Source organism: Mesoplodon bidens, assembly GCF_964165515.1.
Source record: "Mesoplodon bidens genome assembly, chromosome: 2".
NCBI classification, from domain to species: Eukaryota; Metazoa; Chordata; class Mammalia; order Artiodactyla; family Ziphiidae; genus Mesoplodon; species Mesoplodon bidens.
The window spans coordinates 114,707,131-114,724,472 of NC_138177.1; the positions used below are offsets into that span (position 1 = coordinate 114,707,131).

The window sequence follows — 17,342 nt, forward strand, 5'->3', positions numbered from 1 at the left end:
AAGCTATAATTTTTTTTCTGTTGGTGAATAGAACAAACACAAGCCTATATTTTAAAATACAAGAGATCAATCTGGACTAACATTTTTATCAAGCTGCATCTAAAATAAATGGAAACAACCACTCCTTATTATTAATAGACCTGTTGACTAACTGTCCCCGAGATAAGGTATAATAATGTGACTTTATAAAAAGTCACGGTTGTGATTATTACAAAGAGAAACAATTAAGAAGGTGGAAATTGCATATCTAAGTGAAGTCTGGACAGACTCAAAGAAACTACTGGGCTAATAGAGTAATGCACTAGTCAATAGATTAATAATTTTAAACCTAAGAAATTATCTGTACTAGGGGGAATGCTGGATAGAATTTAAGGCAACATTTATATATTTTTAAAAAGAAATCCGTTTTAAAAGTGATTCTTCTTTCGGTGGCAAAGATGAACGATAGCTTCCAAATTGTATTCTCTAATGCGAAGACTTGTAAATTACCTATTCTGAAGAGAACATTAACCATTTAGGTACTAGGTATTTCTGCACTTGTTCACATCATACCAGTTTTAAGAACAGCCTCAAGAGAAAGAAATGCCACAAACTGAACAATCAATGTTGCCTTAAAAAAAATTTTTTTTTTGGCAATTCACTACTGAACCAGCCTAACCCTAGTTAGCCTGTATACTAGGAAGTACAGATCACATAACATTGTAGAGTTTCAGGCTTGGACAGCAAAAAATATAACATAATAGAAAATGAAAATGCTTGATTATATATAATGCCCCCTTCTAGTAAATAAAGTTTTGTAAATTCCTGCAGGATTTTACCCAAGTATGAATACCCTTCTCAGAGGATTGTTAAATCTGTTTGAATATCAATATAATTTCTTATAGTCAATTCCCAACTTGTTAGGTATTAACTATATGTGATTACACTCCTCCATTGTCACCCTATTAAATATTGATAATATTTTATTACATAGTGTCTACCTTACTGCATCCACATTTAGATAAATATACTTTAAAATGCTTTTCTTATTACTCTTTTTTTGTGTGTGTGTGGTACACAGGCCTCTCACTGTTGTGGCCTCTCCCGTTGCGGAGCATAGGCTCCGGACGCACAAGCTCAGCAGCCATGGCTCACGGGCCCAGCCGCTCCATGGCATGTGGGATATTCCCGGACCGGAGCACGAACCCTTGTCCCCTGCATTGGTAGGCGGACTCTCAACCACTGCACCACCAAGGAAGCCCTCTTATTACTCTTTTTAAATAGGCTAAGTGTGTCCACATGAAATAAAGTGATTTCTAATGTGGTGGAAGCCCTTGAGAGAACGAGTAAGCTTTAGAAGAATTTGGTATAAATGCTGATGATGTAGACAGGAGAAAATCTGCATGTTGAGATTCAATTATATGATTTTTGAACCTTTCCATGAAAACAAACATTGTCATTTGCGGTTGCCTATAGGGATACTTATAATCCTCAAAGTGTAAAAGTATGTTTTAGGATTTGCTTCTCAATACTGCTGAAAAGTCAGGGTTTTTTTTAATGATGCCCAAATTTGACTTGAGATTTCCAACACGTCTTCTTTTTTTTCATTTTTATTTGTTCTGGCTCTGTTGCAATGCAACAGATACAAATACTTTCAGTATATTTCCCTATTGAAACCTATCTGCCAGATTTTGTGCATAGGTAATGGTAATTAGACTACAAATATATTCTTTTCAGGATACAGAACCATCAGGCAGCTGAACTGTATTCTTTTGCATATCCGTGGGTTATATTGTGAAGGAACCTAGTATACCCAAGGGGAGCCGGGTGGCAAAGGACCGGTGTGTTAAAGCCAATTATGTATCACACATAAAAGTGCACATTAGCTACTTGAAAAAATTCACATTTATTTACTGTCAAACCGTGTTAAACTTTACACTGGATATTAGTGATGGGTTCATTATTAACAGGTTTACACAAAGGGATGAAAAGAAAAGCAGAATTTTGCTGAAACAATTTACATTTCACTAGAACTTTATCATAAAATAAATTAATTACTAAATATAGGCAGAAGGAATATGGAAGAGTAATATTTATGTTTAATTTTACTTTTAAAAAAAGAATAGGCACCTTTTGTTCACTAGAAAGTTTGTGAGAAGTGCCCAGTGCCCTCTTTGCCCCCTGTTCAAGAACAAACAGAGGGGTGACAAACAATCTTTTCTAGATTTCACCACATTTGTGCAAGGCATGGCATAACTGGCTTCAAAGAGTTTTTTCCCCATAAAACACGTTCTTTTGGCCATAAGAAATTTAAATGTAAGAATAAGGACTAACTTGTCAAAGCAGAACACTGTATACAGTGGAAAATAAGTGAAAATGGGTAGAACTTACAATGACAAAGTGTAAGAAAAAACATTTGATAACATATGTGCAACCAAGAGCTTTACACAGTATTTCCTCCAAACTCTAAAATTATTTTAATGACAATTATATTTCAGTTGGACACAAATGTATTTATTTTACCCTAGCAATAGAACAAAATATAATTTCTTTAGCCATTTTTGAATAGGTCATTGTACAGTTGAGGAAACATATGAAATAAGGCCTGTGGCTTGATTGCTAGTGGTTAAACATGTTTTCAATCTTTGCCTTAATGTAAAAGGTTTGCAGTTAACTGCAAACTGATGCAGAATATCTCTCCTGCTTTTCCAAGTCTTGTCAGGAACAGTAAGGTACAGTAAATTTGTCCCACAGGATTTTAAAGCCTACATCTTGTATATAATACAATGCAGGCCTACAAAAATGGTGCAGCCATATTTACAAATTTAGTTCACAAACTGCTGCAGTAAAATGGCTGGAAAGTTTTGTTTCGCTTGTTTCACAATTTCTCTAAACAGCAGCAGAATCTTAAAATACCTGGTTGGCATCTCTTTTCTTTGTAACAAATAATTCATTTTAGTATACTCTGTGTATATACAAAGTTTTTGTATGTTATATAAAAATTCACAGAACTGCAAGGTTCAGTCATCTTTTTTACACTGGAGAACCACAGGTCAACAGAGCCATCTCTTCAAGCAGAGTTTGAGGGAGCTGTATCAGGCCACGGAGCCCGTCTTTATTTACCAACACTTGCACGGGGCCGCTGGGATTCCTTAGCTGCACTATTAAAGACTTGTCACCAGCTGCATTTGTCCTTCTCTGACATCTCCTTCTGGAATACACCCTTCTTTGTTAATGGGGATTATGTAACCATCACTATTGCCCCTGCTGATTTGGTAGCACATCTGAAGCTGATGGCCAGCTCCAAGGTTTGGCATGCTCTTATAGTAAATGTCCTCGTTCTCACTCCTCCTGGATGGAGACAGGTCTTCTTCCATGTCGGGGCTGCTCTCCTGATATGGAGAGTCTCTAAGGTTGGGCATGCTTGTGTAAAGAGAGTCTCTGTTGGGAGACTGTAGGTGGTCCTCGGCCTCGGCTGTCAGCTGGGAGACGTAGCTGTCAGTCCCCTCGGGCTTCACTTTCTTCTGGGGTTGGTACAGAAGGGAGTGAGTCCGCTGAGGAATGAGCGGTGCCTCGAGTTCTTTGTGATGGAGCTCCAGCCCTGGGTTGTCACTGTGCATTAAAGACGAAGCATCTGCCACAATAGCGTCATCTTCGCTGCTGCCCCCTCCAATCACAGGTTTGACTGGTAGTGTGAGCTCGAGGTTGTGAGCCTTGCTGCTGCCCCGCAGGTTGTTGTGCACTAATTCTGAAATGATCATTTTCTCAAAAGCGGTATCATTCAGACTTAGTCCACAGTCCACGACTTGCACACTGTCATTATAGTCCCCCTTGCGTAGTGAGTAGCTGTTGTTAAAATTACCATTTAGCGGTAGAGTATCCATGGCACTTGTATCCCTGGCATTGTTCAGTGAATGTCCTGAAACAGAAAAGGGAGGGGTTCGGTTACTGCCTCTGTTCCTTCTTCAAGAATCTTTACTTCTTTTGTACAAAACTTTTTAATGTCGTTCAGGACAAAGTTGTATTTGAAAGCTAACACTTGGAAAGTGCCAGGCTTTCCTGCATTCCCAACTGTAAACAGTTGCAACCCCTTAGATAACAGGAACAAGTGTGAAAGTATAATACTGTTTTCCAGGGAGGGAAGGTGGTGTACAGAATGCTGCTTTATCAATTTCGGGGAGACAGTAGTTATGAATTGATTTTTGGTCAAATCTCTGACACTCTTATAAAGACTTCACTCCATGCCCTTGCATAGTTAATGCAAAGCAATTCATTAGTGACGTTTACATTTTAAAGTACGAGACTATGGTTTATAAAAATAAAATTAACAGAATTTGTCCTAAACAACACTAAATTAAAAAGGAATAAGTCACATACAAAAACTGAAGGCAAATGTACAACATAAACCCACATAACTGGCAAGCAACTCTTTAAACAACATTCTAACATTTCCTTTTTCTGGAGATGAAGTGAAAAAAAGAATGAAAAAATGGACAGACACAAAGAATTCATGTTAAACAAAGACAGCCGTCTCTCATACTGACTGGACCAGGGGCCCACAAGCACCATCCAACAACACGATAGACAGCAGGTGGAATGACTCACTTTGGACAACTCACATCATGTCTGTCTGCTCAGGCTATCTGGCCTAAGAGTAGCTGATATATAAAAGAAAGTAAAATGATTTATTGTAACATGATGAAGAATTTCTAAGCTTCTCAGCAACTTAGAGCAAGGGTTCAACAAATTAGATCACCAGCAATAGCAGCCTTTTACTTTTTCATTGAATATTTCTTATTATTTTGAACTTTTATTTGGTACTAATACTCTCTCTAATAGCAATGGCCCCAGGCTCCTATTGGTCAAAGTTTGCCTGCAGCCCTGCAGTCTGCATCAGTCACAGTGACAGCACCGAATGAACCAGCAGAGTCTACTGTACGAGACTGGCCCACAGACACCATGGGCATGGAGGTTAAACGCAGAAATGTTAGGAGATTTCTTAAGTATGGGTCACAGAAATTAAACCAAGAATAAATATCAACTGTGGAATGGGAAAAGGGTGTCAGCCTTGGCTAATATATTTTTATTTCTAAAGGAATGAAAGATTGGATACGTCTGCTGAAGATATGAAAAGAGGTTCAGGAGGAAAAAAAATATGGTAACATGCTCTCTTTGAATCAGAGTTGTATTTTTCTACAGACACATAAACATGTAAACTAAGACATCACAGTGCTTCTCAGGCAGATGAAAAAAGAAGGTTTTAGAGAAAATTCAATGGTCTGTACCATGGAAAGTTAGGTTATTCATTCTCAAAATCCTAGAGAAAAAAATCACTTGTCTACAGATAGGTCTGAAAAAAAAAGAATGAAATGATGTTATTGAAATGAAACTGACCACTGTGAGGCTGCTGCATTGTATGCAAGGCTTGGAGGAGTTTAGGAAAAAAATTAATTCTTCGAAAAAATAGGAAATTTCCCTTTTTAGTGCTCACTCCACTCTTAAAGCTGCAGATTATCCTAGAAAACTCAATGCCATGACCAATAAATACCTAATAAATGCTCAATTAATTATCATTAGCAGAAAATAGGGGGGTCATATTTATTATTGACTCATGTTATTTAAAAAATTCTGATCCAACTTCTACATTTGAAAAACTGACAGTTCGATTTGTATCATGCTCCAAGGCATGTTTGACAAAATGAAGTTATGATGGTTCTTTGCATGGCTTCCTTTAGCCTCGTTGACACAAATCTCCAGCTTTATAAATTTATATATGTGCCACAAACTTTAGAAGATCTACTATTAGGAAACATTTGATGTTTTAAATTATAAGTGACACGGGGATCAGTTGCTAGCATTTGTTTCCTCTGTCGAGGTTTGGTCTTATCATTTTTCTTTTTATTGTTGTTTAATAAATATAAAAATATATACTGGGTAATCCAAAAGGTGTTTTCTATGATATACTGCAGATTTAAGCACATCTTTGGCTGGTTTTGAAGAGGCAACTTTTTCTGCCCAAGTTCAGGTAATTCACTGGAAGACTTTCCACAGCCTGTAGCAAGATTACTGTGGGAATGCAGAAATGATAAGTCAATTATTAAGCATTCTGGTTGACAGTACCTCAGGCTTTAAAGAGCAAATTATTTCAGCATTGCATGTACTTAAGTATGGACAGTATTTGCTACAGACCTCTACTACTGACAAAAGGCAGCACATATAGGTGTACTGTTTGAATTTGGAAACATTTGAGTTGCAAATTGTGAACCACTTGCCCGCTGAGTCTACTTCATGACTGCTAGTTATGTTTTAATTGTGCCGGTTAAAAATCATGCTGAAAAAATTTACATTTGATAGGCAAAGTTAAGTTTTACTCCCATACTTGTCTCTCTGTAGGTTGCTAGAGGAAAGCATAAGGAAAGTAAGAAAAACAAGAGAATGAAAAGAGAAGCTGCAGTTAAAAAAGAATGTCAAGAAAAAAAAAACAAAACGGAAACGAAGTTCTGTGTTTAAATTAGTGGCAAATATCAATCACAAATAAAGATTATATGCTAACTGTAATTATATAATAACTTTCACCAAACTCTTGAAAATTCTGTTAATATTAAATATATATATATATTTTAAATAAATAAGCTATTAGAAAATACAGTAAAATACAGGATGGGTTAGTGACAATCTCGCCCCCTCCCCCAATAAAAAACTATAGGTATAAACTGACTAATATTAACTTTATTCTTAAAGTTTTTTAAGAAGAAAGAAAAACTACCATAAAGCTGCACTATACTATAGTTTGGTTACATTGATAATGCTGGATGTAGTTTTCTATACCTAGGCATCCAAATTATTAGCTAAGTCATGCCAGAAGCAAACTCCGTCAGCAAGCTTTAGAGTCAACTGAATAGTATATTACATAGATAGGATACCTCTAAATGATATAAATCTTGAAGATGGGCTCTCAGACCATGTGATGTCAGTCCTGTAATAATATATTAAGATTTATGCCACCTGTGTCAAAAACATGGATAATTATTGGTAAATACTATCATGACTGAATTTTTACTATAATATAGTGCAGTTTTAGAAGCCTGGCATGAGCAATACCATAATGCTTTTTAACTGAGAAATTAAGGATGTAATAGTAAGTATATGGCAACTTGAGTGTTCTAGAAAGAGGGCAAAGATCAGAGTTCTGTTTAGCAGCAAAGAAAGGTAGTTGTATTCGTAAGTATAAGCACACCTGGTGAGTTAAACACAGGAGCTGAAGGGGCATTACATACAACTGTTTCAGCGAGCAATGTGTTATAGGGGTTGTTAGTGCCGTGGGGTCGAAGAAGAGGGTTTGTTAGTAGGTAATTGCCAGTCATTCCTAAAGCAAAGAAACAGAAAAAAATACATCAGTTCTCTTATTTTAGTGTTGCAGTTGCAGTAAAGTACTTTTCGTATTCATCAACGGTAGTGGATAAGTTGGCAATGGAAAATCTGCTGAAATTTTCTGACTGTATTTGAACTACTAATTTGAAGGAGAAAGGGAAGAGGGAAGTTAAATTTCAGCAATTCACAGGTGCTTTCTAAGTCCCCCAAGTAAACACCTGCTGAGGATGACATTTACTAATTTATACAAAATCACTGTTAAACAAAAATGGCAATTAAATGCACAGAGATCAACATTATGTTTCAAGATGTTACTGCTTAATATTAAAAACCTAACCACTGAGGCCCAGAAGAGGGAATCTCAAACTTTCAGAATTTACAGGTGTGGGATTATCCCTCATGAAAACATCAGTGTTAATACCAACTCTGATACAAGCAGGAGGAAAAACAACTTTCACAAACAGGTAAAAAGTATGACACATTGCACCAAGCTTCTCTTAGTAAATGCAAGAGCACACATGCTGAGGGGAAAAAAAGAGACTGTGTATAATGAATTATTAGACCATTCACAAATTCTATCCAACAAGAATTCTCCTTCTGTAATCTTATTTGCCAGGTTTCAAAAATGAATCATTGAATAATTCATTTCCTTTTTGATAGTCATCTTAACAGAATTAGGTAAAACATCAGAGCAATGGAATAAACACACATTTCACTCATTCTAATTGACAAATTACAAACCTTTCAATACTTATCAAACATGCGTTTTGCATAGCTAATGTAATTTGGCTAAAAATATTTTAAAATTCAAGTTGGTTTTGATGCCATACAGGTGATTTTTTTCATTTTAAACCAGAATCTCATCAGAACAATGTCAACAATGAAAAAATGTCTTTCATACTACATTGTGATAAAATATAACATATTATATTACAAATCAGTACATCAAAACTGAAATTACCTGGATAAATTACCTTTCCAAGAATATATACAATAATATATGATTTTTTTCAAAATAAATTGAAATTTACTAAACTTGTACTCAGGAATATGTGTCTGTACATGTACTTGTGCCCTTATCTGGCTAAATTATTTTATTTGTCATATTATTTTAAGTTGGAATTATATTGATTATGTGATAAGTTTAAGGCTATAATTGTAGACACATTAAATAATAACAATTCAAATATAAAAATTACTTTGTAAATTCTCATGTAGTTTAATTATTTGTTTATGAAGAGTTAGTATAAATGTTTTGACATTTACTTTTTACTTTTTGAAAGAAATGTAAAAACAGAAGAATTTTACAAGTAAGAATTTTCACTGCAAAACTGGCACTGTTTAATGTGAATAGTAGTTACTCTAATTATATTAATGTTTTAAGAAGAAAACTTTCATAAATGTACATTTAGAAAGAATAAATCTGGGGCTTCCCTGGTGGCGCAGTGGTTGGGAGTCCGCCTGCCGGTGCAGGGCACACGGGTTCGTGCCCCGGTCCGGGAGGATCCCACATGCCACAGAGCGGCTGGGCCCGTGAGCCATGGCCACTGAGCCTGAGCGTCCGGAGCCTGTGCTCCGCAATGGGAGAGCCCACAACAGTGAGAGGCTGGCATACCGCAAAAAAAAAAAAAAAAAAAAAAAAAAGAAAGAATAAATCTGTATTCACTAGGAAAACATTTTAATCTGTGGCAAAGCATGTTCTCAGAAATTACTTTTTCCAGCCTCACTCTGTTAACGTGGTATTTGAAATCATACTTTTTGCATTACATTATTGAATAAAAAATTTATATGTACTTTAATAAAGGATAAAAGATGACTCAACAGGTTTAAGAGCTTGTGATATAAACCCATTTGAGAGGAAAATTCAGCATTTTCTCTAGAATTATTGCAAATTGGCAAAAGGCACAAAATTTAAATTGTAAACTCAAATTTTCCTAGTAACTGACCTTGATTAAGTGTTGAAGTGCTATTGATGTCACCTGAGATAAAAGAAGATTCAGATTGTTTTCTCACAGTGTCATTCCACATCCTTCTTATACGACTCTATTAACATAAAATAGCAAGACATATGTTATGTTAGTTTTCCCAAGCTTACCTTACATTAAAGACACACAAAGATGTACCCTAAACAATCTGTGCAGAATTATCTTTTGACCTTTTTTAAAAAAATGTATGTTGATTCTGTTCTAGAACTAAGGAAGTCTATACTCCTCTGTTGCTTCCTCTACTAAGGAGTATTCAATTTTCCAATCTTAAAGAGAGTGTTCACTTGTCTTTTTTTAAAGTGGAGATGGCTAGTTAGTCAACAAATGTTTACTGAATGCCTACTGAGTCCTGTGCTGTGTGAGCTTAGGATATCTAATGATTATGACATACTTCTTAAAAAAGAATACCTCTCAAAAAAGGATGTTTACACCTAAGAAACACCTTGAAGAAATACTTAGGATGAAATTAAACCCAGAATACTAAGAAGGCAAGTATTTGCTACCTAATCATTATAATGAGGAGACAATTAGTACATCTGAACAGAACATGTCTCAGAAGGCTTTCCATAAAGAAGATTAATTAAAGATGCTGTCAAACTCTTTGTTACCTGTGTGCCAGAGGAATACCGAGCACTGGTTCTGGTGGTGGACGCCTTCACTGAACTGTGAGGGCTCTCAGTTGGGAGGCCGCCGCAGCAATACGAGTGTCTGAAGCACTTGCCGTATTCTTTTCGTACCTGCATTGAATAACCACAAGACCAAGGGATTAATATAAACATACGTGCTCCTCTCTCTCTCTAATTAAATGAGCAGACGAGACAAGAAGTCCCACTAACACTTTTCCGTGGAGATTACAAAGTCAAGTTCAATTGAAACTGGTGAAATGGTAATCAGAAAAACACCTCTGTCCACTAGACTGGCTAGTAGGATTTTTAAAGGGTGGTATCATATGTAGAAATGCTTTATACCCTGTTTTCATTATGCAAATATTATTTATTAATACAATGGTAATATCTTAAAAGCCTCATTCTAGCTATAGCCTTAGTAAACCCAATTTTCTATTTCATGCTAAGAAAATAAGATAAAAAAATTTAGTATTTTCCTTGCTTAATTACATGTAACCATTTGTAATTCAGTCATTTAAGGTTTATATGCTTCATGTCCTCTTAGGTAGGTCAGTACATAAACTTCTTTTTCTAGATTGCATGGTGTTGCAGGTGACCTCTTTATAATGAAAGACTACTTTGGCACAAGAATAAAGGAAAAAAAGTCCTTTGATACATATGTCATTAATTAGGATGGAATGTTTTCTTCATTTTCTGATGTGTCTAGCTCTAACATTTAGTGTAGAGAGTCTAAGATGCCTATTCACTTCATTAGCACACAAGGGAACTATTTAAGCAATTTCCATTCACATTAATGAGTTACCCATGTAATTTCCCTTTTTCCCTGAAGCTCGGACATATGGATAGATAGAAAAGTTGTCAGGCCTAAAAGAAAGTTGAAACTTTAAAAAGTGAGGTCCAAACAACTGCTAAATAATAGTGCCCCACTTAGGTGGTCAAGAATTGGGAGGAGGGGTGAGAGTTCTGGATTCTGTGCAGCTTTACTGGCATATAAACAGGTTTCATTGAGGCTAAGAGCCAGACTTTGAAATTTCAAGACAGAAGGAGAGGCTGCATAAGAAATTATTTTTTCTAGTAGGTTACAAAAAACACTCAAAGGCTTCGCCCTCCCCGCTCCCCCCCACCCCATTTCTATGCTCAGTATCTGTCTGCAAAGGCCAAAAACTTTGACACTTATTCCTTGGGAAATTAGAGAATTAAAGTCACTAATGACCTTTTAAATCTAAGTGCACTTGAATTTTCATCCTCTTAGTTTTATTTAATTATATCTATTAGAACAAATAACAATGGGGTTGAATTTTCAAAGCATTTTCTCTGCCTAAATATGCTTACTCAAGCAGTTAGAACCATGATTTTAACTAAATCATCTTATATTCTTAACAATTCATCCTGGCAGCACCCAGTAGGACATATCCAAGACTAAGTAGAACTTGTTCAAGAGAAATGTAACACAATGATTTTAAAATGTAATTGTTAATTAAAAAGCATAGCAAAATCTCTGTAAAATTAATATACAAACTCTATGAGGAAATAATGATGACCTCATCCTTTTTCTTTTAAGTTTATGCTTTGTGAAAAACATTTGACAGAAGGTATGAATATGTGATTATCTGCATGTATATAAAATACTCATCTATGCAGAAAATATATAAAAACCAAAGTAATTACAAGGTTATACCTGTATAATGTTTAGAAAGTTAAGGTTCAGTGTTATTAAATAATACATGATACCTCATAAAAAATTCTGCACACTTAATGGCTATTAACTGCTCTGCAATCCTATATAACCAAGACAATGGCAATCAAAATGGTATTTTATCCAAATAATACCCTCCGGTGTTGGTTTTGCCTAATGCCTATATTGCTGTGAATGTACATTATTATCTGTCAGTATTGCACATTCCACTGTCATTATCTCACAATTATAGCTTATCAGAACTGATGGAAGTAACAACACTATCATCTTGTCAGGACTGAAAACATAATAGTTTTCACTTTCACAACTCTATTTCTCTGTTCAGTTTAGTGACCAACTAGTAATAACAGAATAAAAAGACTACATTAGATATGCAGACAGGGAAAGGATGATACCTGGTGATAGGCATAGACATTTTAAACTTAAATGGTAGCTAAGATATTCTCTTAGGTTTAACATCTTCTTGTAATAGATTAAAATATTTCACCTTCAACTTTAATTTTTGAATCAGTTTTGCTGACTCCACTTAACATTAAATCAGGACAAAATAATAAGATGTGAGATATGAAATTGCTGGGTTTTAAGATCTTTCAAAATTACTCAGAAGACAACATTGATATTCATATTTTTGTATATCTTGTGCTTTTAAAATTTAGACCATTTATCCTTATACTCAATTTTGTTTTGAACCACTGCATTCCTTTTATTGAGCAAAGAACAAGATTATTTAACTTTTTATTTTTTTTGTATACCCTTTGCACAAAGCATTTTTGTAGACTTCAAAGAAGAAATCTTAACATAAGTATCTAGTTTATAATATTCCCAAATTGACATTCAATAGATGATTGGTATTGACACATTTTACATGTGAAGACTGAGCTTCCTGACTTTCATCACAATTAATTTATGATTAAAATATAATGCTATTAATAATATTCCAGTTGTAACTTAAAATCTTCCCTATTATATGTATTATTTTCAAATCAAAGAACAAGTTAATCAGAGCCTCTAAGTGTTTTCACTTACTTTCTTTTGGAGAGCACAGTGAAAGATGAAAATGAACACTCCCTGGAAAGCATTAAAGATGGTGAAGAGATAAGCCATCACAATAGTCTCCTCATTAATAAAAAGCAACCCAAATGACCAGGTTAGGCCGAGAAGACACAGAAGAGCGAAAGCGCCAAGCACCCAAGACCTGAAAAATGAAGTGAATTTCATTAACAGGTTCAATGAGAGGACAACACACATCACACTTAAATATTAACATATCAGTAGTAGCAGTTGACTTTATGTTCACATTCAAATTCAACAGCATTTTGGCTTTAACCTTTCATTGATTAAAGAAAGAACAATAGCATTTAGTACTGCAGTCTCCAGTGAAAACAGCAACAGCAGGTATGACCTTTTCTTACTCAGAATAAACAAGGTATGAAAACTATATTAAAATACAAGGTCTAAAACATCCCCCGTGACTTTATTGTCTTTTATGTGCATTTTGGTAAAAGAAATTAAGGAGTCCTTAATTAGTTTACTCCTATACTTTTATTCCTGTGGTGCACTCAAGACACTGAATAATGTGACACATACAGAAAGGTTAAATGGCAGATAATCACTTAACACCTAAACTTCACATTCTAAGAAACTAATCTTAGGTGAACCTAAGGTTTTATAACTGAAGCATGAAGAAGCCTAGCTGAAATGAGACAAAAACATGAGAACAACTTCAAAATAAAATAATTTGGGAGAGATTTCATCATGAATAGCTTAAGGAGAAAGGAACTGTAGAAAATAGGATGGAATGAGAGGATTTAAAGTCAGTGCATTCCATGTCTAACTAATGATCTTACTTGATAAATGGCTTATTATCTTCATAGCTAGAAAGCATTATAAGCAGAAAAGAGAAACAAAATTATTAGGCAGAATTAAAATAGAAAGTAATAAGAAAGCATTTATATATTTTATAAAATTAGTCAAAATTAAGAAAGTCAAAATGCAGAGGCAAGCAATTAAAAAATAAAGGCATATTATAGTTTAAAATATTCTAGCAAATAAGATATTCCAAAATAATTATAAAAATTAAGGGCAATTCATGATATTGACGGATTTGTAAAAAATATAAATCATGCCATAAATTTGTTAATGTAGGGTTCTACCTTACCCAGGTAAGTCCGTATTATAGTAGCCATCACAAACACGGTAATTACTGGTGTAGATGAGAAGACAGAAAGAGGAAAAGGAAGAAAAGAGAGAGATGCTAAAGATTAGCTCTCTCTCTCTTACCATGCAACATGCAATGAAGCTGGCACTAACCTATCTAAAACTTTATCTAATTAAAAAAAAATTATCCTTACTATAGATCTGCCATTTTTAACATTAAAAATATTTTCCACATCCCATTATAACCAACTTGAACAATACCTCCTCAAATTTTAAATTAACTCATATTTTAAAAAATTACTCTGAAAATGCTTTTATAAGATGACTTAATGAATCAACAGCTATCAATTTTTTGTTAATTAGATAACATTTTTTCCATTGATAGGATATTGCAGTTTTTTTCAACACTGAAATAAAGTAAACATTTATTTAATTATCATGAAAACAACAGACAATCTCCAAGTTAACAATAGTAATGGAGTAAATTCTCTTAGGAAAATAGGATTAGAAGTAGAAGCTGCTCAGAATCCTTAATAAATCAAAAAGTCATTCAACAAAACAAACTTAATATAATCATATCAGTCATGCAAACAGGAACATCATTTTGAATTGCATTTTAAATTCAAATGAAATTGCTACAGTGATATGGAATTTCCACAAAGCCACTGAAACAATTTCTTGGCTTTAGATCAAGAAAGAAATTATTACCTAATTTTTGACCAATGTCTGTGACATGGTAACAGTGAGACTCAACCTTGATCAGTAAAACTTCATTCTGAATAATTTCTACAGGTGAAAGATGGTATTCATGTATTCCCTGTGGAGAATACCTTTCACTTAGTTTGTCAAGCAGTAAAATTAAAATATGAAATACTTACTTAATGTTTTCCAACCTGCTAGAATCTGGTTTCAATGTGTTTGAGTGCTTCACCATTTTGCACAATGTGATCACCAGGAAGATAATATTTAGCTGTTACAACAAATAAAGAATTAGATCAAAAAGTAAAAATTAATACATTTTTTCAAATATATTTAATGGGTTAATGCAGTTAAATATGAATAACACGAGTATATGGTAGACACTGATTCAATTCTAGTTTATTTATGCAATGATCAAGTTGAGTCTAGATAAAAAAATACTCTGGCTACGTATGATCGATTTTTTAATAGATCATTTGACATGAAATTGAAACCTCATTAAATCAGTATCATGTGGTGATGATTAAATAAATTAGACAGCCTAAATTAGTTTATTTAGCCAGAAGTACTCCAGGGCCTAAAAACCATCTAATGAAAACACAGAAGTGAATTCCTTAGAAGGGGCATTTACATCATGCAGCTTATAATGGAAAGATCCCTGAATTTGGGACCCTAAGACTTAGTTGAGAGTCTAGTTCTTGATTTTGACTGATTAAATGAGGAAAAATAACATTTGCATACTCTTTTTGTAAGGTAATGGTAAAGATCAAATGAGATAAAATATATGAAAAATGTTAGCTGGTTATATAAAGTAAGATAAAATTTAAAATATATAAATGTATTTGCTATTTAAGTTTTAAAGACCATCATTTCTTTCTTCCTGATGTCTCTATACTGTATGGAAGTAGGTCCAAAGGCTGTTTTGAGTCCCTCTAAACACTCAGTTGTACAAAGAATGTAGATGCAACAAGTGCCAACTGGGGAAGATAGAACCTGACATGGAAGCACAGTCTGGCAGGTCAACTTGAGAGAACTCAGAAGATAAGAGTTGTGTTTTGACTGAGGAAAGTTAAAGGTTTGTAATTTGCATTTGCTTCTACGGAAGCCTGGCAGAATGCTGGATGGAGTGAAGGCAGTTCCACTTTTATGCTCTAAAAATAAAACTATGCTAAATCGCTCCTGGATTTTTTTGACCTTTTATTTACTTCAGATTATTACTTTAAAAAAGACAAAATGAAGTTATTTTGTGAGGATTAAGTGATTTAGTGAAGGCACAAAGAGTATATTCAGAAAAGGACCCGTTTATATGTAGAGATGAAAGCAATTCCTTGGTAGTAAATAATCGACATAACTTTGTTACAGTAACGTGATTATTTTTACTGAGTCACAATACCATCTGATAAAATGATAACATTATTTTCCTCATTCATCACCACTTCTGATTTTATAATTAGGAAAAATGATGTAAGGCAATAAAGAAAATTTCCAAGTCCTTCCTAACGAGTTTAAGGAACAAAGCAAAGGCTTTAAGCCGTGTATCAGTCATTTTGTCTACTGTGCCTTGTTATTTCTCTTAGATGTAGAATTTCCTCTTAAGGACTAAAATAGGCATAATTTGCAAGTGCTGGCAGACAGCATTCCATTAATTACTTGAGGACAAAAGAAGCTCTTTGCTTAAAAAAGTACTTAAAAATTAATTTCTTAAAATACTTGTCTAGAGAAAAAGTAAATAGGTAAAAAAAATGTCTAGCTTTATATTCTGAAGATTATAAAGTCCAGTTGGTCATACATAAGTAAAGGCTTACATTTTCAGGAATATTACAATATGATTCATTTCATTCAACAAATATTTATTGACCTTACTGCTCCACACAAGAATGTGCTTATTGTATAGGGATAAGACACAAATTTTCGCCTTTGAGAAATTAGGGATATCTTTCTGATAGTACAATGAATACTTAATTTGATTTTAAATAAGCAAGGTACAGTTTATCTCTAATTTTTTTAAAGGCAAAATCAGTAGTGCTTTTACTTTTCATTTTATATAACAGTAAGCCTTAAATAGGACAATTTAAGAATGGTTAAAAACAAGTACTCCAAATAATCCTAAAAACAAACAAACCAACCAAAACCCATATAAGGAAACAAAGTAGTTACAACACTTATGTAAGAATGGCTGCCTTAACAGATTCAGAATCAAAATCTTTTAAACCTCCTGACCCTTCTTTTTGAATGTCCTGATAAAACTGTTTCTTTCTTTTATTACAAACTTCAAGACCTAGGGTTGCCGTCTACCCCAACACCTTTTGTTAAATAATTTTCTGAAGCACAAAAGGGCCACAATTTGGAGCTCATTATTTTCTAAGCATATTACTTATCCCCTCAGGAATAAAATAATAGTAGTGGTAGGAGTACATTCAAGGAAAGAAAAAAAGTTATTACCCACCACAATGTCTAAACCACAAGGCAAGTAAAGAATGTGAATGTGAAAAAAATGTGGATGTATCAAGTATTATGCTATAAAAAGAAAATGAGTACAAAATGTGAACTCGTGGGGGTTACATCCATCCAAACAGATTTTTCAATGAAGAAAAACCAGGCCAAAAAAAAAAAAAAATCAGTTACTTAAGAACTAGCTCATTTTCCAATAAAATTGAAATGAAAATGAAGTGTACCTATGTAAAAATAGAATTAAAGCTTAAATATGATACAAAGACATTTGTTTCTTGTTAAGACAGAACTAACCAACTTGAAAATGCCACAGAAAACATATTTCATTTAATCCTTAAAAAACACTGTTAGATGCATCTCTCCTCACCCTACTGAAGT

General features: G+C 34.1%; 1 protein-coding gene across 10 annotated transcripts in view; it reads right to left on the reverse strand.

Moving 5' to 3' along the window:
• Window positions 1-1,866: 1,866 nt before the first annotated feature.
• ADGRL2 (adhesion G protein-coupled receptor L2) overlaps window positions 1,867-17,342 on the reverse strand; it is a 180,047-nt gene continuing 164,571 nt past the window's right edge. For 8 of the 10 annotated variants that reach the window (XM_081225984.1, XM_081225981.1, XM_081225979.1 and 5 more), the window contains exons 16-20: window positions 14,693-14,784; window positions 12,684-12,852; window positions 9,944-10,072; window positions 9,297-9,393; window positions 1,867-3,898 (exon numbers count right to left, since the gene is read on the reverse strand). In XM_081225984.1, the coding sequence (XP_081082110.1) occupies window positions 3,144-3,898; window positions 9,297-9,393; window positions 9,944-10,072; window positions 12,684-12,852; window positions 14,693-14,784 (1,242 nt within the window). In that variant the 3' untranslated portion in view covers window positions 1,867-3,143. Of the gene's footprint in view, window positions 3,899-6,902; window positions 6,985-9,296; window positions 9,394-9,943; window positions 10,073-12,683; window positions 12,853-14,692; window positions 14,785-17,342 lie in introns of all 10 variants that reach the window. The other 2 variants (XM_081225988.1, XM_081225980.1) reach the window with 2 other exon arrangements.